Genomic DNA, 26720 nt, shown 5'->3' on the forward strand with positions numbered 1-26720 from the left:
TGACATGACTAATCCCTCCTACCTACAGAATGCCTATATCCCTCTATTTTCCTCTCATTCATGTGCCCATCCATGCCCCTCTTAAAAGCCCCCAAATGAATTTGCCTTGACCACCCTATCAGGCAACATATTCCAGGCATCCACCACTCTCTCAGTAAAAAACGTACCCCTCACATCTGTTCATTCATTCTACTATCATTCACTTACTAGCATTCTGGAAAACTTCATGAATATTTGAATAATTTATTCTTGCATTTGTTACTTGATGGGACAAGGATACAGTTATAAAACTAACTATAAACAGTTGTTTTTTACAATTATCTGATACAAAGGAGCTTTCCTACAAATAGAAGTGTGTGAAAGTCACCCTTTCAGATTTCAGCATCTTGAGAATTTTGGTATTTTGAGAACATGGACATCTTTCTCCTATTGGGTGTAGAAGTTCACTTCCCTGCCATTTATCTTGTACTACCTCAATGCACTGTGTAATGAATTGGTCTTCATGAACAGTTTGCAAGACAAGTTTTTCACTGTACCTCGGTACAAGTGACAATAATAATAAACCGATTCCAAATAGAAATGAAATACATTTTGCATTCACTTATTCAGGCTAACAGAATGTTATTGTTTCTTGAATACAAAATCTCACCTAGAATCCTGTGCATAGCATTTGTCGTCTTATTTAGGGAAGGAACTTAATGTATTGGAAGCAGACATCTTACTGGACTAATTCCTGGAATTGTTGGATTGTTTTGTGAGGAAAGGTTGAACAAGCTAGGCTTTATCTGCTGGAGTTTAGAAGAGTGAGAGGTCACAACTAAAACATACAAGATGGATAAAGGAAGGATGTTTACTCTTGTGAAAGCATCTAGAACCAAGGGTTACTGTTTAAAAATAAGGAGTCACCCATTTAAGACTGATGAGGTTTTTTTTTCCTTCTCATCTTATGGAACTCACTTCCTCAGAGCGTTATAGATACACTGTCTTGAATTTTTTTTTAAGGCAGAGACAAGACAGATTCTTGATAAGCAAGAGGCTGATAAGTTACCATGGATAGGAAGGAATGTAGAATTGAGGTTACCATCAAATTCAGTTATCATCTTCTTGAATGATGGAGCTAGCTTGAAGAGCTAAGTGCTGTACTATTTCTGTTCCTAATTTGCATGTTTGTTTGTTTAAAACATTAAATGATTTATAGCAATATTTAAAAGTACTTCCTTAGATCTGAAAATAATCAATGGTGTGCAATTTAAAAAATTCTCTCTAGAAGACTTTTCCATGTATTTCACTCATTCATTACCTTGTCTGGGAGTGCATAATGAGAGCTTGTAGGTGCCCAAGTAAAAAGAATTCCATTCTTCCAGCACCAACAACACAGCATTCACTTATCCCTTCTACCTGAAAAGATAGTTTTGCTCTTTCTCAGTAATTTTATTTAATGAACTTACTGGCAATGGATATAGTTTTCCATTTACTTTTATACATAAATTATTAGGATAATTGTCTTCCTGGGGACAGCTCGTCTCTGCAAGACAAAACCTAAAAACGATTGAATAGTAGAAATAGATTAATAATAGATATGCAAAAGACACTGCAAGAAACATCAGTCCTCTTAATGGGAGGAGGAGCCAATGGCAGTTTAGCCTACTCCACTTATTGGACTGACGGCTTTGTTCTCAAACCATACTTCAGAAGTATTAAACATTTAAATTTACAGAACATTATGCCTTCAATGGAGAAAAGCCTAAGCTGCTTCTGAAATGCACCAATGTGCATTTGGGAAAATAATCAAATCAAAACATTTCTTATATATACCATAACAGCCTTAAACACCCATTAAAATGGAGCTGTAAATATCGGAATAGGTTATAAATTATATAAGTAGTCAATTCAACACATCCAAACACTCAGCAAATCACATATAGCTTCATATGAAGGATAGTTTTTAACATACTTCCAAGTCAGACTGGTGAGCGAATTGGAGGGAGACCAGAAGATGGTATTGCTTCCATCTTCTATGCTGCCTCTCAATTTTCTTAACAGTTTAGATTGCAGGGTTAGGACTTGCCATTGAAGTAGCCTGGATGAGTAACAGCACTGTATATTGAAAATGGCACACACCAGAGCCATGGTGCCATGACAGAATGCAGGGAATGAACATTTAGGGTGGTGCCCGGACTGCTAATCAAGTGAGCCACTTTGAAATTGTGTGTTGTCAGAACTGCACTCATTCAGGTAAGGGGACAGTATTCCATCCTGTTTCACTTATAGATGATGATGGAAAGACTGGGGTGCAAGGAGGTGAGTCACTTGCTATAGGATATGCAGGCTTCAAGACCCACTCCTGTAGTCACAATGTATGATGCCAAGTCCAGTTTAGATTCTGATCAATGACGACCTCCAGGACATTGATAGCAGGAAATTTTGTGGTGGTAATGTCAAAAGGTAGTGCTCTGGCTCTCTCTTTTGGGAAATGTTTGTTCACTGGTACTTAAATGAACATATTGTGACTGCATGTTATTCAGTCTTGCTGCATATATGCCAGCTTCACTTCATTATACAAAGAACTGTACACAGAAACAAAAGCTGCAGCAAATGAATGCCCCACTTATGATGGGGGTGGGGATTGAGTTATTGCTGATATCATATTGATTTTCATGGTTCAAGTCATTTTCCTCCCCAAATATTATATATTTCATAGGTTTCTTTATGTCACAAACACATTATTGCTGAGCCAAGAGTAGGTAACTTGCTTTTGAACTGTTCTGATGTCTGATTTCTCTAGTCAGGGGTTGGGGTAAAGTGTACCTGCCTTTCTCCTTACAACAAAGTTTGAAATTTTAATAAATTGTGGAGGAGGGGCAGCAAGTTTAAATGCCAATACACCGGAAATCTAGGCAAGTGCATGAAACAGTATGCATTTCCAACAGAATTATCAAAATGCAGCAAGTTCCCTAAGATTGAACAAAATACGATAGAAGGCTCTGCCAAGCGGGTAACTCCTTTCATCGGATCAATTCAATGGTTTAACTCACCTCAACTGAACCTGCACAATATAGTCTCTTCTTCCACCTGGCAGAAAATCCCTATAAAGAATGCAATAGATCAAGTTACTTAGAAGCAAACAATATTCCACCAATTTTATTTTGAGACATTTAATTATTTTCTAACCAAAAGAAGAAAAATTATATTTTCATGCCAAAGATCAAGTACCAAAAACCTTAAAAAGCATAGCCACGAATCCCTGACTATTGATGAGATCGTGCAACTCCTGGAAATTTTATTTTGTTCCTGTACTCATTCTTGAGGTCATCAACTCATTTATTCCAGAGTAGGATTTCATAAATTCTGCCTTCTTCCTTGTTCCAACTATGCTATTTGGAAGTGGCAAGACAGTTATCACTAGAAAGCTTTTCAATCATAAAGGCATCATACTCAAATTTGAATCTCAAAGCCAGTCGATATGCATTCTTTCTAATAGGAGTCAGCGCATGGTAAATCGGAAGTAGTGTTCTCCCCCCACTAAGGGGTGTTGATGCCAAATGAAATGTCCCAACTAAAGCACAAGCCAAAATCACCTAACCTAACCAAATCAGGATTTTCGGTGCTTATTCATCCAAGCTTCTTTTAATAACTACTTGGAGACAACTTGTAAGGTATTTACATTAACTGTAAATAACAGGTGAAACAGTAATCTGTCAAACCACAGCAACAACTGAAGCCTTTGTTGATGCCTCTTTTCACAACTCCTTCCTCCACACCCCACCCATGTCAGAGATCTAAATAGATTTTTCATCAACAACAGTTTTTCATCAACAACTTCATATAGAAACTCCAGTTTCTTGACAGCCCATATGAGAGAAATCTAAAAACACACACAAATTTTCTTGTAGTCTATCAATTCAAGAAGCCTTCACTGTATCTAGATTATTCCTGTACAGCTGAAGACATCATCAGTCTGAGTGCCGCTGTTTTAGCAATGTATAACCTAAACTGGTTAGATCAGTTTTAAAATAATCCAAAACCTGCCCAGAAAATTGGTTTAAGTAGCCATTGGGACAAAATTATTTTATCTAGAAATCAACTTACTGAGATGATTTCTAGTAAATCATTAACACAGAAACCCATTTATCATTCTTACCTAGAAATGCATATTTCTTTTACTTGCTGAGGCGTCAATGCAAAGATAAAGTATTTTTCCTGGAATCGTTGAATATTTGACGGCACTAGATAAAAAAAGGTAACAGGTTCATTAAAATAAAACTGGCAACTTATTTCACTATAGGTTAGAAGATGTGGATTCAGGATTCAGTCCTTGACTTCAGCGCATATTCTTAGCCAATAATACAATGCAGTGGATAAGTCTCTAGTGTCCAAAATTTACTTTTGAATTAAATTTTAAATCCAAGGTTTAATACACCAGCAAGAAGAAATTTCTTCTCATTCCATGAATGCCTTTTATGAAATCTTTGTGAGGTAGTTACAGTTGGATTGAAGGGCCTGTTTCTGCGCAGTACAACTCTATAATTCTTTAACTTGTGAAACATTTAGTGTACAACAAGGCCATGAAAAGCATTATACGAATTGAATTATCAACTGTTACATACATCTCCGTTCCATTTTCTGTTTTCATTGCATCAGTCCCAACAACACTTTCATATCAGTACTTCTGACATGTCTTCCTTTTTTTAATCAGAGTTGACAGAACTTTTAACTGCATCTGTTCCACACCCACACCTCAAAACTTATCGATGCACCATAGAAAGCATCCTATCTGGATGCATCACAGCTTGGTATAGTAACTACCCAGAACCACAAGAAACCGTAGAGTTGTGGACACAGGCCAGCACATCATGGAAACCAGCCTCCCTCCATGGACTCTGTCTATACATCTTGCTGCCTTGGTGAAGCAGCCAGCATAACCATAGACCCCACCCACCTGGGTCAATCTCTCTTCTTCCGTCTCCCATCAGACAGAAGATGCAGGAGCCTGAGGGCACATACCACCAGTCTCAAGGACAGCTTCTATCCCACTGTGATAATACTGTTGAACAGTTCCCTTGTACGATGAGATGGACTCTTGACCTCACGATCTACCTTGTTATGACCTTGCACTTATTGTCTACCTGCAATGCACTTTCCTGTAGCTGTGACACTTAACTCTGTATTCTGTTATTCTTTTTACCCTGTACTACCTCAATGCAATATGAATCTGTACAAACAGTATGAAGGACAAGTTTTTCACTGTACCTCGGTACAAGTGACAATAATAAACCAATACCACACCTCCAAACTAGAACAAAGTCAGGTTTCCCCTGGTCCTTGCCTTCTACCACATCAATTACCACATACAGTGGAGCATTCTCCATAATTTCTGACATCACCAAAGTGATGCCACAAGTAGTACATGGTTCTCCCCTCACTTTTCAGCATTCTGAAGGAGTTACTCCCTCTGATGCACTGGCTTACCCTTCCATCTTGCACCAATACCCACTCCCCTTCTTACAGCACCATCTCACGCAATACCTTCTTTTTTTAAAAAACTTTCTCCCTTGCTATCCAGGGACCAAGAACTTCAAGGTAAAGCAGTGATTTATTGGTACTTTTCCTAATTTGGTGTACTGCATTCATATGAGCCAAGTGTTGAAGCTCTCAGCAACCAAAGTGTTGGATACAGTACAAATTACATTCAGGAAATAAGAACTTAAGACTGGATTTTTTTTGGCTTAGCTAAAATATTTATTACAGTAATGTATGAATATTAGAACTCACCTAGACTTGTCGGTTTAATAAGCACATCCAGGACATCATAAAAGGGTATGCTTTTCAACTGGACATCTGGATGGACAGGATGGATGGAGGGAGAAGCCTCTTGCATTTCTATATTGGGTTTAGTCTCATGCAGTAACACTGAGCTAACTAGTGGAGAAGAGGGCTGAGCAGGAGCTGATGTGGATGACGAAGACTGTGCAATACCTGACCCCAACTCAGAGTCAGTTGAGAGATTATTGTCCAAAGAGAAAACAGAAGATTTTATAGCTGACAAGTCAGCAAGGCTTTCAATTGTTCTAGGAAAGCGTCGTCTGTACAGTTCCTTAATCTTGATCTGAACAGCTGGACTACAGCCACTCTTTAATAAGTGTAGTGCTCTTACAAGAAGTTCATGTTTACGACCACTTTTGTTACGTCCAGCAAAACCTAATAGCACTTGAAGTTCTGAGACTCGAAAACTGGAAACCATATTCTGAAAGATAAAGAATAAGATGGTCAAGCTGCTTAATATTAACATTAAGACAGAAATATACTAGCTTACTCATCAAGTACTTTTGTCATATAGCCCATACAGAAACCATTACCTTGAGCTAGGAAAATGATGTGGGAGCTAGAATCTTAGTTTCACCATAGTTATGTTATACAGGTAACTATTTACATTCTTTTTCAGTGTTAGACAAATTTTAGCACATATGCAAATTTGCTGTGTTGAACTGTAGCAATTTATTATCATTCAAATTGCTATTTCAGCATTTAACACTACTGAGATATGATTACTTCCACATTATCCTAAAAATTAAAGTTTCTCCTGAAACTCGCATCCTAGAGAAGGGTTGACAATAATACAACAAAGCTAATGTTGAATAAATGGCATAAGAACTGCTGGATGAGAAAATATCACCAATTATCTTGGTCACCTTTTGGTTTTCTGGCAGTTGCATGAAACAGCGAGTCCTAGAGTCAACAATTCCATAATCCAGCTCTGTCAATTAGCATGCAATACACCTGGTCCAAAGTCACTTTGTTTTCTACTCCTAAGCATCTTAACCTTACCATGCCATGTTGCAAATCAGTCCTATATTGCATTTCAAAGCTCTGCTTTCTGAAATGGAAGACTGTCATTGAATATATAAGTTATTGCTTTCACTGTCTCCACAGAGAGACTGCTTCATGTGACTTATCCTCGTACTTTCAGGATGGAACCAAGATCAAGCAAATAAAACTTGCTTTATCATTGCCTATTAGTAAACTAAAGCAATTCAGTAATGCCTTTCTGGAAACAGAATGTAGTAGATGCTGGAAATAAAAATGCTGGAAATATTCAACAGGTTAGGGAGTATCTGTGGAGAGTGAAACAGGTTGTCAATCTTTCAGCATTACTGGAATAGCTGGAAAAGAAACAAGTTTTAAGTTGTGGAGAAAGGAGGGGTTGGATTGGGGAGTACAAAAGGACGAGGCTTTCCTAGGGGACAGAGCAGAGAGATCATAAATGATACTGGTTTAAAAGAGGGTGTAAAGATTTGTCTGGAGGAAGTACAAATAGAAAGAGTGGAAAGAAATAAGAGTAGAAAAGAAAAATATCTAACTGTGGAGCTGTAAGACTGAAGACTGGAAAGAGTAATAAACTAAAATTGCTGAACTTCAGTCAACTTCAATCAAGTACTGAAGGCCAAAGTGTGCCAAGTCAGAAGTTGTGTTCAGCTGAGTTTACAATGAGCTTCCTGAGAACAGTGTAAGTGGATGTAAGTAGAAGATGGAAAATTAAAGTGATAGGCAACTGGAAAGCTCAAGGTCACACTTGCTGACTGAAAGTAGGTTTTCCACACAGCACCTACACCATCTTCATTTAGCTTCCCTGATAGTGAGGAACCTACATCATGAGCATCAAATGCAGTATACCAAATTGTTGGTGATAGTAGTAGTAAATTTTGGCTTCACCTGGAAGGAGCGCTTGGGTCCCTGCACAATGAGGAGAGAGAAGAAAAAAAGGTCAGGTGTGGCATTTTTTGTGGTTGCACGGGAAGGAGCTGCAAGATGTGTGGTTTTTGCCCGTGATTCCGACCTGGATTTAGCTCACTGAAAGTCTCACTTTGCCTTCAGATTTAATTAGGAAAGTCCATGCCAACAGCAAAAGATATGACATCATGTTGAAATCATAAAGGGTTTTTGTTACACAAATTAACTATGCACACTTGTCAAGAAGACAAGATCTTATTGTTTAGCATCGTGTGCTGAAGACCATTTACAGGAGTGAATAAAATCAATATCAACAGCAGTTCTAAGAATTGCAAAAAAGAACCTTAAGGGTACATTACTGATGTAATATTACACTAGATTACAAAGTGCATGACAAATATTATTTCAAGTTTATTAATAAATTAATCAGAAGATTAATAATAAAAATAATAAAAGAACAAAAGTTGAAGCAGGAGTGTTATGGCCCCTCAAACCTGCTCCGCTTTTCAATAAAATCTTTGTCTATATGATCTTGGCTTACATAAAACAATATAATCAGTACAGAACTCACTAATTCACCAGCACAACTTTTTTTTAAATATTGGGAATGTCTGTGATAGGGTTGCCAAGAAAACTGGTTGCTGGAGATAGAAAAAAAGAAACAAATTGAAACAGACAAATAGCCACACCCTTGGAGAGAGAAAGTTGCAGCCTTTGGGGCTGAATAATGATTTTAATAACTTCAGATAACTACTCTTACTCATTCAGCCGGTTGAGTGGCGTTGTAACAACAACCTTGCGCTCAATGTCAGCAAGACCAAGGACCTGATTGTGGACTTTAGGAGGTCAGGCAAACGTGCACCAGTCCTCACTGAAGGGTCTGTGGTGGAAAGGGCAAATAGCTTCAAAGTCCTGAGTGTCAACATCTCAGAGGACCTATCCTGGGCACAGAACTTAGATGCAACCACGAATGCAGCACATCAGCATCTCTACTTTCTTCCAAGTTTAAGGAGATATGGCATGTCATTGAAGACGCTGACAAACGTCTACAGATGTACAGTGAAAAGCATTCTGACTGGTTGCATCACGGCCTGGTATGGAAACTTCAATGCACGGGAATGCAAGAGGCTGCAGAGAGTGATGGACTCAGCTAGTTCTATCACAGGTTGTTGTCATGGATGATTTCAACTTCCCTAATATTGATTGGCACCTCCTTAGTGTAAAGGGGACAGATGGAGCAGAGTTTGTTTAGAGTGTCCAGGAAGGATTCCTGACACAGTATGTGGACAGGCCGACTACAGGAGAGGCCATTCTGGACCTGGTACTAGCTAATGAGCCTTATCAGGTGTCAGATCACTCGGTGGGAGAGCATTTTGGAGATAGTGACCATAACTCCTTGACCTTTACCATAGCCTTGGAGAGGGATAGGAGCAAACGATATGGGAAAGTATTTAACTGGTGGAGGGGGAATTATGATGCTATTAGGCAGAAACTTGGGAGCATAAATTGGGAAAAGATGTTCTTGGGAAAGTGCACAACGGAAATGTGGAGGTTGTTTATAGAGTACTTGCATGGGGTTCCGGATAGGTGTGTCCCAGTGAGGCAGGGTAAGGATGGTAGAGTGAAGGAATTATGGCTGACAAGTGATGTAGAATATCTTTGACAAGAGATACGTTGGTACCAATGGCATAGATAGAAAAAGAGAGGAGGTCCTGAAGGAAGATTACAGGGAGTTAGGAAAGATTGAGAAGCAAGACCTCCAGGGTAGTAATCTCAGGATTACTGCCTGTGCTACGTGCTAATGAAAGTAAGAATAGCAGGATCAGGTAGATGAATCCGTGGCTGAGTAACTGGTGCAGGGGGTCCAAATTCTTGGATCATTGGGACCTATTTTGGGGAGGTATGACCTATTCAAAAAGGATGGGTTACACCTGAACTGAAAGGGGACCAATATCCTGGCGGGAATGTTTAATATAGCTGTTAGGGAGGGTTTAAAAGGGAGGGTTTAAACTAATTTGGCAAGGGGGAGGAAACTAGGATGTTAGGATAGAGGAAGCGGTATATAGAAACAACTCCCAAGATAGTGTGCAGCAAAGATGGTAAGAGGGACAGGCAGGTGAAAAGACAGGATAATTTGCTGAGCAGTAGAAATACAGTGAAATCAGTAGCAGATGCTGGTCTAAATGTACTGTATTTAAATGCATGTAGCATTAGAAATAAAGTGAATGACCTAGCAGTACAGCTACAGATTAAAAAAATATGACATTGTGGCAATCACCGAGCCATGGCTTAATGATGGATGTGATTGGGAGCTGAATGTCCAAGGGTACACAGTGTACAGGAAAGATAGACAGGTAGGCAGAGGGGGTGGTGTGGCCCTGAATGGGTAGCAATGATATAAAATCAATAGAAAGAAGGGACATAGGATCAGAAGTAGAATCCTTATGGGTTGAGTTAAGAAATGGCAAGGGTAAATGGACCCTAATAACAGTTATATATAGGCCCCCTAACAGCAGCCAGGATGTGGACTACAAGTTACAGTTGGAAATAGAAAAAGTGTGTCAGGGAGAATGTCAAGATAATTATGGGGGATTTTAACGTGAAGGTGGATTGGGAAAGCCAGGAAGGTAGTGGATCTCAGGAGAGAGATTTTGTGGAATGTCTACAGGATGGCTTTTTGGAGCAGCTTGTTGATGAGCCCACCAAGGGATTGGCTGTTTTGGATTGGGTGCTGTGTTATGAACCTGAGGTGATTAGGAAACTAAAGGTAAAGGAACCATTAGGAAGTAGTGATCACAATATGATTGAGTTCAGTTTCAAATTTGAAAAGGAGAAGCTGATATCAGGTGTATCAATATTTCAGTGGAACAAAGGAAATTACAGAGGCATGAGAGAGGAACTGGCCCAAATTACTTGGAAATGTAAGCTAGTTGGAGGGACGGCAGAGCAGAAATGTATGAAATTTCTACAAGAAATAAGGAAAGTGCAGGACAGATATATTCCAAAAAAAAAAGGTTATGAATGGAAAAATGGTACAAATATGGATAACGAGAGGGGTTAAGGCTAAAATAAAAGCAAAAGGGAGGGCATACAAGGAAGCAAAAATTAGTGGGAAAACAGAAGACTGGGAAACTTTTAAAAACTTACAGAAAGAAACTAAGAAGGTCATGAGGAAAGAAAAGATGAATTATGAAAGGAAGTTGGCAGATAATATACAAAAGGATACTAAGAGTTTTTTTTAAATATATGAAGAGTAAAAGAGAGACACGGGTATTGGTATATTATTGTCACTTGTACCGAGGTACAGTGAAAAGCTTGTCTCACAAACCGATCGTACAGGTCAATTTATTACACAGTGCAGTTACATTGAGTCAGTGCAGAGTGCATTGATGTAGTATAGGTAAAAACAGTAACAGTGCAGAGTAAAGTGTCACAGCTACAGAGAAAGAGCAGTGCAATAAGGTGCAAGGTCACAACAAGGTAGATCGTGAGGTCAAAGTCCATCTCACCGTATAAGGGAACTGTTCAATAGTCTTATCACAGCGGGGTAGAATCTGTCCTTAAGTCTGGTGGTACATGCCTTCAGGCTCCTGTATCTTCTACCCGATGGAAAAGGAGAGAAGAGAGAATGTCCCGGGTGGGTGGGGTCTTTGATTATGCTAGCTGCTTCACCAAGACAGTGAGAGGTAAAGACAGAGTCCAAGGAGGGGAGGCTGGTGTCCGTAATGCACTGGGCTGTGTCCACAACTCTCTGCAGTTTCTTGCAGTCCCGGGCAGAGCAGTTGCCATACCAAGCCGTGATACATCGAGATAGGATGCTTTCTATGGTGCATCTGTAAAAGTTGGTGAGGGTCAAAGTGGACAAACCAAATTTCTTTAGCCTCCTGAGGAAGGAGAGGCGCTGGTGCGCTTTCTTGGCCGTGGTTTCTACGTGATTTGACCAGGACAGGCTGTTGGTGATGTTCACTCCCAGAAACTTGAAGCTCTCAACCCTCTCGACCTCAGCACCATTGATGTAGACAGGTGCATGTACACCGCCCCCTTTCCTGAAGTCAATGACCAGCAGGTAGATATACAACCAATTGAAAACTGTGCGGGCGAGATTATAATGGATAACAGAGACAGCAGAGGAACTAAATGAGTATTTTGCATCAGTCTTCACTGTGGAAGACATGAGCAATATACCTGATAGTCAGGGTTCTCAGGGGATAGAACTGAGTTCAGTCAAGATTACTAGAGAGAAGGTGCTCAGGAAGCTAAATGGACTAAGGACAGATAAGTCTCCCGGACCGGATGAAGTGCACCCTTGGGTTCTGAAGGAGGTGGCTTTAGAGATTGTGGAGGCATTGGTGATAATTTTCCAGGCATCAATAGACTTTGGCATGGCTCCAGAGGACTGGGAGGTTGCAAATGTAATTCCGCTGTACAAGAAAGGTGGGAGGCAGCATAAGGGAAATTACAGACCTATTAGTCTGATATCGGTGGTTGGAAAGTTATTGGAGTCGATCCTCAAGGACGAGGTTATGGAATACCTAGAGGTGCATGACAAGATAGATCCAAGCCAGCATGGTTTCATGAAGGGAGGATCCTGCCTGACCAACCTATTGGAGTTTTTTGAGGAAATCTCAAGTAGGATGGATAAGGGAGAGGCTGTGGATGTTGTGTATTTGGATTTTCAAAAGGCCTTTCAAGGTGCCGCACAAGAGGCTGCTTAATAAGATGGGAGCCCATGGAATTACAGGAAGGATATCAGAATGGGTGGAACATTGGGTGATAGGCAGAAAGCAAAGTGTGGGAATAAAGGGATCCTGTTCTGGTTGGCTGCCAGTTACCAGTGGTGTTCCACAAGGGCCGCTTCTTTTTACACTGTATATCGATGATTTAGATTAGGGTAAATGGTTTTGTGGCTAAGTTTGCAGATGACACCAAGATAGGTGGAGGAGTAGGGAGTATTGAAGAAACAGGAAGGTTGCAGAGAGACTTAGACAGTTAAGGAGCATGGGCAAAGAAATGGCAGATGAGATTCAATGTTGAGAAATGTGCAGTTGTACACTTTGGAAGAAGAAATAAATGGGCAGATTATTATCTAGATGAGGAGAAAATTCAAAATACAGAAGTGCAAAGGGACTTGGGGGGTCCTTATGCAGGCTATCCTAAAGGTTAACCATCAGGTTGGATTGGCAGTAAGAAAAGTGAATGCGATGTTGGCATTCATTTCGAGAGGTATAACGTATGTGTTGATGAGGCTCTATGGGGCATTGGTGAGATCTCATTTGGAATACTGTGTGCAGTTTTGGGCCCCTTATCTTAGGAAGGATGTACTGATGTTGGAGAGGGTTCAGAAGATTTACGAGGGTGATTCCCGGAATGAAAGGGCTTACATACGATGAGCAATTGTCGGTTCTTGGACTCTACTCGGAGTACAGAAGAATGAGAGGGGACCTCATAGAAACATTTCGAACGTTGAAAGGACTGGACAGTAGATGGGCGAGTCCAGGACTAGAGGGCACAGTCTTAGAATTAGAGAGTACCCATTTAGAACAGAAATGAGAAGAAATTTCTTTAGCCAGAGGGTCGTGGATTTATGGAATTCATTGCCACATACAGCTGTGGAGGCCCAATCATTGGGGGTGTTTAAAGAGGAGATTGATAGGTATCTAATTTGTCAAGGTATCAAGGGATACAGGGAAAAGCCGGGAATTGAGGCTAGATGGGAATAGTTTAGCTCATGGTGAGGTAGCGAAGCAGACTCGATGGGCCGAATGGCCTACTTCTGCTCCTTTGTCTTGTGATCTTGTCAAGAGGAAGAAAGCTTACCTAAGGTTTAGAAAGCAAGGATCAGACAGGGCTCTGGAGAGTTACAAGGTTGCCAGAAAGGAGCTTAAGAATGGACTTAGGAGAGATTGAAGGGAGCATGAGAAGACCTTGGCAAGTAGGATTATGGAAAACTCAAGGCGTTCTACACATATGTGAAGAATAGGAGGATGACTAGAGTGAGGGTAGGACCAATCAGGGATAAAAGAGGAAACATGTGCCTAGAATCTGAAGAGGTAGGGGAGATCTTTAATGAATACTTTGCTTCAGTACTGACCAGAGAGACCTTGACGCTTGAGAGGATGGTGTACAACAGGCTGATATACTAGGGCATGTCTATGTTCCTTTGTTTAAGAAAGGGAGTAGGGATAACCCTGGGAATTACAGGCCAGTGAGTCTTACTTCAGTGGTGGGCAAATTACTGGAGAAGATTCTTAGAGATAGGATTTATGGGCATTTGGAGAAGCATAGGCTGATTAGGGACAGTCAGCATGGCTTTGTGAGGGGCAGGTCATGCCTCATGAGCCTAAATTAATTCTTTGAGGATGTGACAAAGCACACTGATGAAGGTAGAGGAGTGGATGTGGTGTACATGGAAATTAGTAAGGCATTTGATAAGGTTCCTCATGGAAGGCTCATTCAGAGAGTCAGAAGTCATGGGATCCAGGGAAACTTGGCTGTATGGATTCAGAATTGGCTTGCCCATAGAAGACAGTGGGTGGTTGTAGATGGAGGGTATTCTGCCTGGAGGTCGATGACCAGTGGTGTTCCACAGGGATCTGTTCTGAGAACCCTGCTCTTTGCAATTTTTATAAATGATTTGGATGAGGATGTGGAAGGGTGGGCGAGTAAGTTTGCTGATGACACAAAGGTTGGTGGTGTTGTGGATAGCGTAGAAGCTTGCTGTAGATTACAACAGGATATGATAGAATGTAGACCTGGGCTGAAAAGTGGCAGATGGAGTTCAATCCAGAAAATTGTGAAGTGATACACTTTGGGAAATCAAATTTGAAGGCAGAATACATGGTTAATGGCAGGACTCTTAGCAGTGTGGAGGAACAGAGGGATCTTGGGGTCCACGTCCATAGATCCCTCAAGGTTGCCACGCAGGTTGATGGGATTGTTAAGAAGGCATACAGTGTGTTAGCCTTCATTAGTTGGGGTATTGAGTTCAAGAGCCAAGAGGTAATGTTACAGTTCTAAAGAACTCTGGTTAGACCACACTTGAAGTATTGTGTTCAGTTCTGGTTGCCTCATTATAGGAAGGATGTGGAAGCTTTAGAGAGAGTGCAGAGGAGATTTACCAGGATGCTGCCTGGATTGGAGAGCATGTCTTATGAGGATAGGTTGAGTGAATTAGGACTTTTCTCTTTGGAGAGAAGGAGGATGAGAGGTGACTTGATAGAGGTGCACAAGATGATAAGAGGCATAGATCGAGTGGACAGTCAGACTTTTTCCCAGGGCAACAATGGCTAACATGAGGGGCATAATTTTAAGGTGATTGGAGGAAGGTATAAGGGAGATGTCAGGGGTATGTTTTTCTTTGACACAGAGAGTGGTGGGTGTGTGGAATGCACTGCCTGCAGGGGTTGTGGGGCTAGATACATTAGGGACATTTAAGAGACTCTTAGATAGACACATGAATGATAGAGAAATGGGGGGGATATGTGGGAGGGAAGGGTTGGATAGATCTTAGAGCAGGATAAAATGTCAGCATAATATTGTGGGCCGAAGGGCCTGTACTGTGCTGTAATGTTCTATGTTCTATCAGATTTCTGAACTATCCATGACACTACCTTATTCTTTTTTTTGCACTATTTATTTTTGTAATTTATAGATTTTTTTGTTTTTGCACTGTACTATGACCACAAAACAAAAAAAGACACGTCATATGTCAGTGACAGTAAATCTGATTCTTATTCTTCTGATTCTTATATTTTTAATATTTCCAGTATTTTTGTTTTCAATTTAAGATTTCCAGCATTTGCAGTGTTTTGATTTTGTTCTACAATATGGTAGCTTGATAAAAATTCTATGTGCTTTTAAAGGCTAAGATGGTAGACTTCCAAGAAAAACTTTGGGAATGGATAAGAAAAAGGTAGAGGTAGGAAGCAGCCAACGCTTGTCTTGTCGAAGAAGTAGGGAAGCACTAAATTAGAATCAGAATGCCCTAAGGACCTCATCTATTTTTAAACTTTTAGCAACATATTTAAAAGCTCACTGCAATTTGGTCAAGCTTCCTGTCAGTACCAAACAGGATAAGTAATTGTAATTGAGAAGTTAATTCACTTAGACAGGAATGAAGAAAAATCTTTTTACACGGTGACTGGTTAAGAATCAATACACGGTGACTGGTTAAGAATCAATACTTTGCCAGGCTTGACAGTGGACACTAGCATTTAAGAGGGAACTAGATAAATATTTGAAAGAATTTGTGGGCTACAGGAAGAAGGTGGGGGAGTGGGACCAACTGGATTGCTCTTACATTGCAGTAGTACAGACTCAATGGGCCAAATAGCCTCCATCCATGCTATAATGATTCCATGCTTCCTTAACTCAGAATAATTTGATAATGTGAATATGCTATACAAGAAAAATGGGTACACCTACCAAATTGTTACAAAAAGAGCCAAGGGGCATAGGAAGATTCAAAGGTGGTATTTTAACAAGCTTCATATAACATGGACACAATAAAAAGATAGAATGTTTCCCAACTTCTAATTTGCACTATTTCCCATTTGCTAAGCTAATTCAGCTTCATAGAATCATTGTGACACAAGGTGACCCATCAAGTCAATGCCAGACTTAAACTATACCACTACAAGAAAACCTATTTCTCAACATGTAATACAATTTTTAAAAAATTCTTAAGACTATTTAGGTAGATGTTTGCGGCTGCAGCACCATGTACAGGGACTGACAGGAAGTAAAAATACATGGTATTTGCAGACTCCTCCTCAACACCAATCAAAAATACATTATCTAGTGCTGTCACAGCTGATTTAGCACATTGGAACCAACTACAATGTGAAAAGTGTTTAATTTTTAAAATCATGATACACAAATTACTCCTCTCAGCAGACAGAGAAACAAACTATTCTGAACATTTGTGCTGTATAACTTGGAACACGACCGTTAATGCTAAATTCATCACCAAAATTATCATTTGCTGAAATCTCCGGTAAAGCCATTGGTAGAGTACATGCATTTGTGGCCTGGTAATAACCTGAATTTTCAAGATGAAGCTTGTTTCATTTCTAACATTTCTCAGTTCTGATGAAAGGTCAGCAACCCAAGTTGTAAGCTGTTTCCACTCCGCAGATGCTAAAAACCTATTTTCACATATCAGTGAATATCACAGGAAGTCTTACAATGAACAGGGTGCAAATTGTAACAGTACTTAGCTATTCCCAGCTGTTGTGTTGAAGTTATACTGAATAAATCCAATCATATAAGTGGACATGGTTAACCTTAGTTAATTTCTCAACATCAAGGGGTACAGTGTGTCCTTTTTTCAGACAGAGCTTTTAATCCAAACATCAACTAGAAACTAAAGCAGCAAAATTCTATTTCATCAGTCATAAGTAATTCCAATGCAATATCATTTTTATTCAATCTTATGACATGGGCATCTTTGGCAAGGCCAGTATTTAATGTGTTGGGCTTTCACCTAAAACTGCTGGCAGCAGTCTGATACTTCAAAGGATGGTTGAGGAGTAATCACATTAGTGTGGAAATGGAACTCGAGGACAGACTGGGCAAAGATATCTGGTTTTCTTTCCCAAAGAACATTAGTGAACCAGCTGTAGTTTACAAGAGCCTAACAACTTCATGGGCACATTTATGGATTTTAAAGTTAATTCAATTTCTTAAATTTATGATACGAATTACTCTCAATCTCAGCATTATTAGTGTTCTAGCATTTTCATTACACTACCATAGCATTCCCATTCTCACAGCATGGCTGCAGAAACAGTATACATCTTACAGAAGTGCACTAAAACCAGTATGCAAGGAAGATATATATATTTAGGATGCACTCAGAAACCAATGTTTGTCTATTGGCAAAATATTTCCACTTCACTAAAAATGACAGGCAATGGTAATGATCTCAAACTGTAGACCTCAAACTTATAATACCCAATAACAGAGAATCCATCTGCAGATCACGCTATAAATAAGTACTTCTGCAAGTCAGGTTCAGAAATAAATAAGCAACTGCTACAAAAAAAGCCACATTTATATATTTTTAACATAATAAAACATCCTAAAGCACTTCACAACTTTGTAATCCCAACAAAAAAACATGAAACGGGGTGGATGACTAACAGATTAGTCAGAAATAAGTTAAGAGCACTTTAAAGAAGGAATAAGGCAGAAAGGTTCAGGATGGGATTCCAGAATTTAGGATCTTAGCAGTTAAAAGCATGTGCTTCAATGGCGGGGCAAAGGAAGTGAAGGGGCCAAAGTTGGAGGAAAACACATTTCTTTAAGAATAGTGGGGCTAAAGGAGTGCAGAAATAAGGACAGCTAAGGTCTTGAAAAATAATTAAACACAAGGATGAGAATTTTAAGTTTGAATTGGTGAATCAGGAATCAGTGCAAGTCAGCAAGGATATTGACAGCAGAGTTTTGGATAAACTCCCTCTAATGGAGAGTGCTATGCCATCTCCATCAAAGTCAGACACCACCAGGTTCAAGAACTACTTCCCTTGAACCATTCAGTTCTTGAACCAACCTGCAAAACCCAAATCACCACTACAGTTTTGGTATTGGTATGGGTTTATTATTGTCACTTGTACCGAGGTACAGTGAAAAGCTTGTCTTACAAACCAATCGTACAGGTCAATTCATTACACAGTGCAGTTACATTGAGTTAGTACAGAGTGCATTGAGGTAGTACAGGTAAAAACAATAACAGTACAGAGTAAAGTGTCACAGCTACAGAGAAAGTCCAATGCAATAAGGTGCAAGGTCACAACAAGATAGATCATGAGGTCAGAGTCCATCTCATTGTACAAGGGAACCATTCAATAGTCTTATCACAGTGGGGTAGAAGCTGTCCTTAAGTCTGGTGGTACATGCCCTCAGGCTCCTGTATCTTCTACCCGATGGAAGAGGAGAGAAGAGAGAATGTCCCGGGTGGATGGGGTCTTTGATCAGGCTGGCTGCTACACCAAGACAATGAGAGGTAAAGACAGAGTCCAAGGAGGGGAGGCTGGTCTTCTTGCAGTCCTGGGCAGAGTAGTTGCCGTACCAAGCCATGATACATCCAGATAGGATGCTTTCTATGGTGCATCGGTAAAAGCTGGTGAGAGTCAAAGGGGACAAACCAAATTTCTTTAGCCTCCTGAGGAAGTAGAGGCGCTGGTGAGCTTTCTTGGCCGTGGCATCTACGTGATTTGACCAGGACAGGCTGTTGGTAATGTTCACTCCCAGGAACTTGAAGCTCTCAACCCTCTCGACCTCAGCACCATTGATGTAGACAGGTGCATGTACACCGCCCCCTTTCCTGAAGTCAATGACCAGCTCTTTTGTTTTGTTGACATTGAGGGCAAGGTTGTTGTCATGACACCATTCCACTATGACCACTCTGATCACTTTGCAATAAAATGGACTTTGTTTTTTTTGTGTTTCTCTTGGAAAAATTGTGTATAATTTATGTTTACCTTGTGAATGCTGCTTATATGATGCTATGTGCATGTGATGCTGCTGCAAGTCACCTGTGCATATATGTACTTGCACATATGACAATAAACTCGACTTTGACCATGAGTGCAAGGCCGTAGTCGAGTCTGGAGGCAACACTGGAGCAAGGGATGGGATGAGATGAGGCAGGAAGGGAAATGGATGAAATAATACAGGTAGCAGTCTTTATGAAGAGGATACAAGAGTTGGAAATACAGGGTCAAGTAAATTGCCAAGGTTGTTAGTTCCTAAATCGAACATTGTCTACGGAGGAAAATGGAATTGGTGGAGAGGTAATGGTGTTTGTCATGAGGGTCAAAAATAACATTCTGTCATCCCCTTGTTTAAATGAAAAAAGTGCAGCTCATTTAGGTCTGAATATCAGTGGTACGGTAGCTTAGCAGTTAGCATAACGCTATTACAGCACCAGCGACCCGGGTTCAATTCCCGCCGCTGTCTGTAAGGAGTTTGTATGTTCTCCCCGTGTGTCTGCATGGGTTTCCTCCGGGTGTTCTGGTTTCCTCCCACATTCCAAAGATGTATGGATTAGGAGCTGTGGGCACACTACACTGGTGCCGGAAGCATGGCGACACTTGTGGGCTAACCCCAGCACATTCTCAGTAACGCAAAAAGAAAGCATTTCTCTGTATGTTTCGATGTACATGTGACTAATAAATAAACATCTTATCTTATATCAGAAAAGTAGTCTGAAAACAAAAGCCTTGAGTGAGGTGACGGTAAGGTAAAACTCGTCATCTTCGTTGTTGATGAACAAGCTTGTGTCTTCAGGTGATGTAGTTCAAGGACAACGTGGGAATGAGAACTAGTAAAAGGTCAGGGATAAATAAAAGACAATGGTGTGGGGTCAAGAAATTAAGGACATTCTCTGGGTATAACTGGATTATTAAAAGTGGGAAGGCTGTTTCTACATCATAAAAACTCTATTTCCATTTGGGCAATGACAACACTTAGTGTAACTCACCAGCTGTTAAAAAAAGATTTACTTACAAACAAACTTAAAAGCTTTATGATTCGATTACCTGTAAGTATCAAATCTATTGTGATAAAAGTGCACCTTTCATTGTCACCGTGCATATATCACTTTACAGCAAGTCAAGTAACTGCATGCTCCCAAACCTAATTAACATGTTAAATTTTGAAGGTTTCAGCCTAAATCACCTCTCCAATCCAAAACAACTTCAGGAACAATTTGCTTTTTGCAGTGAGTATACTCCTAACCAAGACTTTTAATTAATCGGCAATACAAATAAATTACTTCGAACACACCCACCACTACCAATAACTACTGACCACCAGGTTAGCTTGATTTCACACACCCACAAATACATCTCACTGAAAATCAAGTTACATGATCCAGTTTATCATAATACTGTTCTTTTAATGTGAATTAAAATTCATCTTGGTAAATTTTGGTAAAACATCATGAATTGCTGTCTAATTCCACTGTGAACTCCCTTCCCCTTCCTCCATCTGCTCGCTTTTAAATATCTTGCAACAGAAATATTGAAGGAATGGACTACTACTATATTCTTAGGTACTTTTAGTTTTCCTGGCATCCTTGTCTTTCAAGGGGAAAAATGGTATTACTGTGGCCACATTTATGTTGCACACAGCTGCTTCAATCTTTTTTAATTCAGTTAACTTGATCTAGCAGAGGACACTATTTGGATTCAAAATATCCAATGAGATATGACGTTTGAAATCTGAGTGTAAATGGGACCAAGATCATTTCAGCCACAGTCAAAGCAACTTTAAGGCAATTGTGTAGCCTACTCCCGTTCCTGTTTTGTTAATGCTTGTATGACTATTCAACTGTAAAACTCTTGTAGGGCCAGATTTTTTTTAAATTGCCAGGCCTAACAAGTCAGTTTAAGAAGCAAAGGATCTGCAGGCAGATGTCAGATCTGAAGCCAGAACAATTTTCTTTTTTTTCTTGACATAAAACAGAAAATGCTTGTAAGGAGAAGAAAGACATTGCAGGTTGATGAATTTTTGTCAGAACCAGGAAATGTTCAAATGTTCTAATTTTCCTAGTTGATGGAAGGTCATTATCCTGAAACGTTAACTCTGCTTCTGTGCTGCCTGGTCTAGTGAAAATTTAATTTTCTGCTTTTACTTCCGATTTCCAGCAACTGCAGTTTGTGCTTTTCCCTTAACATTTTATTATCTGTCCTAATACACGATTTTTAAGAAAACCTGCATTGAAACATAAGGTAGCAGAATGCTCCACTGAAATACATATTACAAAATATTATTGCAGGAAAGAACACATTCAGAGTAAAGCGTCAAAGTCATTGCCAATACCAAATCTCTACCACTCCTCACGACAGCGCGCAGACAGTCGGCTCTCCCGAGAAAAACTTCACCAAAATTTACTTTCTCCGTATAAAAAAAATCTGAGATTGAGATTTTTGTTAAAAATATATTGCCTTGGATTGGGAAGTAAATTTGTTAGCCGACATTAATAAACACCGACAAAGCAGCAGGCTAGACAGACAGGGGATCGTCAGCTGTAGACCAAGCGGCCCGGAAGCCCAACTCCGAGAGAAAACATTTCAATCAAATGTAAACCGCGTGAAGTATTTTCATATAAAATACCGAATTTCGGTGTTTCACCAGAGGCGCCTCGCCGATCCCGACAGCCCCTCTTTGCGCCTCTCTCCCTCCTCTCTCTACCTAGTTCTCCATCACCCCCACCGTTTGCGCGCCTTTTCCGAGCGGGCGGCCGCCGCTCCCGGCATTTTCCCTCTCGCCTCCCTCAGCCACTCACCCTCAGCTCGTCAAAATCCGCCATCTTTCGGCTCGTCCCATTATGCACTGCGCGGCGGGAAGTCACGTTCTCCGCCGGCGCGCGCGTGACAGGGAGGGCGCGCGCGCTTCACGTACGCGCGGCGCGCGAGGGAGAGTCTCGTTGCTCGAGCGCGCGCACGGCCGGTGGGGCGGTCGGGTCCCCGAGCGCGCGCGCGGCCGGTGGGGCGGTCGGATCCTCGAGCGTGCGCGGGGCCGGTGGGGCGGTTAGGTCCTCGAGCGCGCGCGAGGGAGGAGAGGTCGGGTGCTGTTAGTGGAGCGCGTGCCCGCCAGACAGGTCTCTTCGTCCGTCGACGCGGGGGCGCGGGGCTGGCCCGGGTGTCAGGTGCTGAGACTCGGCTGCTTCCACTCCCTGCGGTGAATACAAAGGAGGGACTGTGGTGATGACTGTCCGGCGTTACAATGTCACGAACAATGACCATCCATCTGATAAAGGTCATCAAAGTGTTGAGGTTGAGAATGGAACACTTTTTGCCCCCCGTCCAACCTGGCACCTTATCTGCCCATCGACAGCAACGCGTTTATCTCAAGCCTTTCACCGACACTCGAATGGTAGGGAATTTTCCTGAAGAAATTTCCGAGGGACAAAAATTAATCTGCACTTGAAGAGGCAGGGATTAATTATCAGCGTGGCTTTGTTAAACCCTACTTGACTAAATTGACTGAGTTGTTTGATGAGGTACCCAAGTATGAACACAAGTAGTGTTATTGATGTAGTCTTTGTGGACTTCAGCAAGGTCTTTGACAAGGTCCCTTGTAGGATACTGATCCAAAAGGTAAGATCCATAGGATCTAGGGCAGTTCGGAAAATTGCACCCAAAATTGCCTTGGTGATAGGGGTGATGATTGAGAACTGTTTTTGCTCCTGAATACCCTGGAGACAGTTTCAGACAAATGCCACGTCAAAAGCCCTGATTTGCACAACGGCGTATAAGAACTTTGGCTGCTGCTGAACATGTTTATACAATTAGTGTAACACACTGAGTTCTGTATTTTCTTCATCTAACTCGGTTTTGCACTAACTCTGCACTAAATTGTATTCTGTATATACCCTTTTTTGCACTATTTGTACTTGCACAAATGTTTTGTTTGCGTTTATTGTATGTCTTCTGTTTTATGTATGTCCTCTGTTGTGTGAGACTGGGGAAATGACATTTCGTTCCTCCATGTGTTTTTATAGCATATGGGTGAATGACAATAAAGTAACTTGAACATGAACTTGAAAGTGCGTGACCAATTGCCAAAAAAAGGATAAAGACAAACCAAAGCTTTGTGGGGGTGCCAGCGACCCGGGTTCAAATCCGGCCACTATCTGTAAGGAGTTTGTACGTTCTCCCCGTGTCTGTGTGGGTTTCCTCCAGGTGCTCCAGTTTCCTCCCACATTCCAAAGACGTACAGGTTAGGAAGTTGTGGGCATGCTATGTTGGCGCCAGAAGCATGGTGACACTTGCAGGCTGCTCCCCAAAATCACTACGCAAAAGATGTATTTCACTGTGTGTTTCGATGTACATGTGACTGATAAAGATCTTATCTTGAAGGACCCAGGAATGCAAAATTATTTTTGTTCATTGGATAAGGTTCTTGTTTTTCTATTTGCTGTCAAACTGACTGGCACCTTTATTAGTATCCTTCAGAAAACAATTGATTTTTGAGTGCCTCTTTAAAATTCTGTGCAATAAGGACATCAGCTGTCAAATGAATGAGATGGAAGCACTATTATATGTAATTAATACCATGCAGGGATCATTAGTGTTATATAGGTTAAAGATCTGGATGTGTATGTAGGATGTATGATTGGTAAGCTTGCAGATAACATGAAAATTGGTGGTGTTGATAATAGTGAGGAGGGTAGAATTAGGCTACAGAATGATATTGATCATTTGGAAAAATGGACGCAGCAGTGGCACGTGGAATTTAATCCTGAAAAATGGGGTGAATTAATTTGGGGTGACTAATTAGGCTAGGGTATGAATGATAATTGATAGGACCTTGGGAAGTACTGAGGAAAAGAAGGACCTTGATGTATGTGTCCAATGATTCCTAAAGATGTTGCATTGGTACTTAAGTTGTATAAAAAAGCATATTGAATCATGGAGACACAAGGGACTACAGATGCTAGAATCTGGAGCACAAACAATCTGCTGGAGGAACTCAGCGGGTTGAGCAGCATCTGTGGGAGGACAGGAATTGTCGATGTTTCGGGTTGAAACCATGCATCAGGACTCCTGGGATACTTGCTTCATCATCTGGGGCATTGATCATAAGAGCAACGAGATTATGGTACAACTATATAAAACATGAGTTAGATCAGAACTGGAGTACTCTGCAATTCTGGTTGCTGTGCTGTAAGGAAGGTGTGATTTCCTTGGAGAGGAGGTTTTCTACAATGTTGCCTGGGATGAAATGTTTCCATAAGACCATAAGATATAGGGTTCAAGTATGAGGAGAGACTGAATAAGATGAATTAATTTTCCTTGGAGCAGAGAAGGCTGAGGGTTGATCTGATTGAGGTATACAAAACTATGAGGGACATAGAAAGGGTAGATAGTGAGAAACTTTCCCCCTTAGCAGAGGTGTTTATAACCAGAGGGCATATTTATAAGATAAAGGGCAGGAGATGTATAGGGGACTTCAGGAAGAATATTTTCACATCGAAGCTGATTAAAGTCTTGAACTCACTCCTGAAGAGGTGGTGAAGGCACGTACTTTCTAAACATGTAAGTATTTGATGAACACTTGAAACACCATGGCATAGAAGGATGTGGGCAGAGTGGCAGAAAGTAAGATTAGTATAGTTGGGTCCTTGATCGATGTAATGCACATGGTGGGTGGAATGCCCTGTTTCTATGCTGTATCACTCTATGAGTAGAGCTGGTGACTGAAGGACTAGGGCAAGAAACATCTTACAGGATGAGAAGTTTAGGGAGAGAATTATAAAATTTGGGATCCAGGTGACTGTTGACACATCAAGAAACATACCATCTGTAAAAACAAAAATGGTAAATTATAGTTATGATGCTTCACCGTTCTACAGAAGACAATCCCCAAAATAAGGACAAAGGCAAACCAAAGCTTTGTGGGCCAATTACTAAATGTGAAGGATCTGAGAATGCAAAACATATTTTTAAGTTCATTGGATAAAGTTGTTCTTTAGTTTTTACTTTCAAACTGACCCTCTAGCACCTTCATAGTATCCTTCAGAAAACAGTTCAGTTTTCTACTTCCTCAGGAGGCTAAAGAAATTTGGTTTGTCCCCTTTGACTCTCACCAACTTTTACAGATGCACCATAGAAAGCATCCTATCTGGATGTATCACAGCTTGGTACGGCAACTGCTCTGCCCAAGACTGCAAGAAGCTGCAGAGAGTTGTGGACACAGTCCAGCACATCACGGACACCAGCCTCCCCTCTTTGGACTCTGTCTTTACCTCTTGTTGTCTTGGTGTAGCAGCCAGCATAATCAAAGACCCCACCCACCTGGGACATTCTCTCTTCTCTTCCATCGGGTAGAAGATGCAGGAGCCTAAGGGCATGTACCACCAGACTTAAGGACAGCTTCTACCCTACTATGATAAGACTATTGAACGGTTCCCTTATACAATGAGGTGGACTATGACCTCATGATCTACCTTGTTGTGACCTTGCACCTTATTGCACTACACTTTCTTTGTAGCTGTGACACTTTACTCTATACTGTTATTGTTTTTTACCTGTACTACATCAATGCACTCTGTACTAACTCAATGTAACTGCACTGTGTAATGAATTGACCTGTACGATCGGTTTGTAAGACAAGCTTTTTACTGTACCTCGGTTCAAGTGACAATAATAAACCAATACCAATTTAAGTGCTCCTATGAAGTTCTGTATAATAATGACATCAGCTTTCAAATGAGTGACATGGAAGCACCATATGCAATTAAAACCAAAATTATTATACTTAAATTGAAATTACTCAGAATAAATTGCTGGACAATCCAAATATAATTAGAAGTTCATGTTGTTGATGACAATGACAACATTGGCATCTAGTGAACTTTTGCCATGTAGACTGATCTGTGAGGAGTAAATGTAGAACTTAATGAATGTCCATATTAAAAGGGAGAACATTTATGCTCCCAGTATCCTAAAAACCACCGTGATGATATGAAAGAGAAATAATTGTAATAACATTTGAGAACAGTGACAGGAACAGTAATTTACATTAGGTGTTGCTTTTCATGGTTGGCTATTTCAAAGTCACCTCTACGTCTACCCTTTATCTTAAACCCATGACCTCTGTTATAGGCACCTCCGCTAAGAGGGACAGTTTTTCATTATTTATGCACCTCATAATTTTGTACACCTGAACAAGATCCACACTGAGCCTTTTCCATTCCAAGGACAACAAACCCAGCCTACCCGTTCTCTCCTCATAGCTGGTTATGTTTAATCAACTCTTCATGATGGGTGATTATATGTAAGATTACAAAAAGCATCAAAGCTCTTAACCTTTGTGAAGTAGCTGGAAGCTATGAGAATGTATACTATAGCCTTAGATTTCATCTTGTTTGACTTGATGTCATGCTTCATTTTCAATGTCTCTAATAAATTCATCAAATTCTGATAATTTTAGCAGTTACTCAAGCTATCATTAACTAATCTATAATGTCAAAGGTAATA

The 26720-nt window shown here is 40.6% G+C and overlaps 1 protein-coding gene across 3 annotated transcripts in view; it reads right to left on the reverse strand.

The window, feature by feature from the left end:
* Positions 1-22054, reverse strand: part of pias2 (protein inhibitor of activated STAT, 2) — a 46439-nt gene extending 24385 nt beyond the window's left edge. Inside the window, exons 1-5 of one of the 3 annotated variants that reach the window (XM_052035755.1) lie at positions 22022-22054; positions 5773-6244; positions 4142-4226; positions 3036-3086; positions 1449-1539 (exon numbers count right to left, since the gene is read on the reverse strand). In XM_052035755.1, coding sequence (XP_051891715.1) covers positions 1449-1539; positions 3036-3086; positions 4142-4226; positions 5773-6244; positions 22022-22045 — 723 coding nt within the window. In that variant the 5' untranslated portion in view covers positions 22046-22054. Of the gene's footprint in view, positions 1-1448; positions 1540-3035; positions 3087-4141; positions 4227-5772; positions 6245-21849; positions 21990-22021 lie in introns of those variants that run through there. The other 2 variants (XM_052035759.1, XM_052035768.1) reach the window with 2 other exon arrangements.
* Positions 22055-26720: the final 4666 nt, after the last annotated feature.

Source organism: Pristis pectinata, chromosome 2 (assembly GCF_009764475.1).
Source record: "Pristis pectinata isolate sPriPec2 chromosome 2, sPriPec2.1.pri, whole genome shotgun sequence".
Taxonomy (NCBI): Eukaryota; Metazoa; Chordata; class Chondrichthyes; order Rhinopristiformes; family Pristidae; genus Pristis; species Pristis pectinata.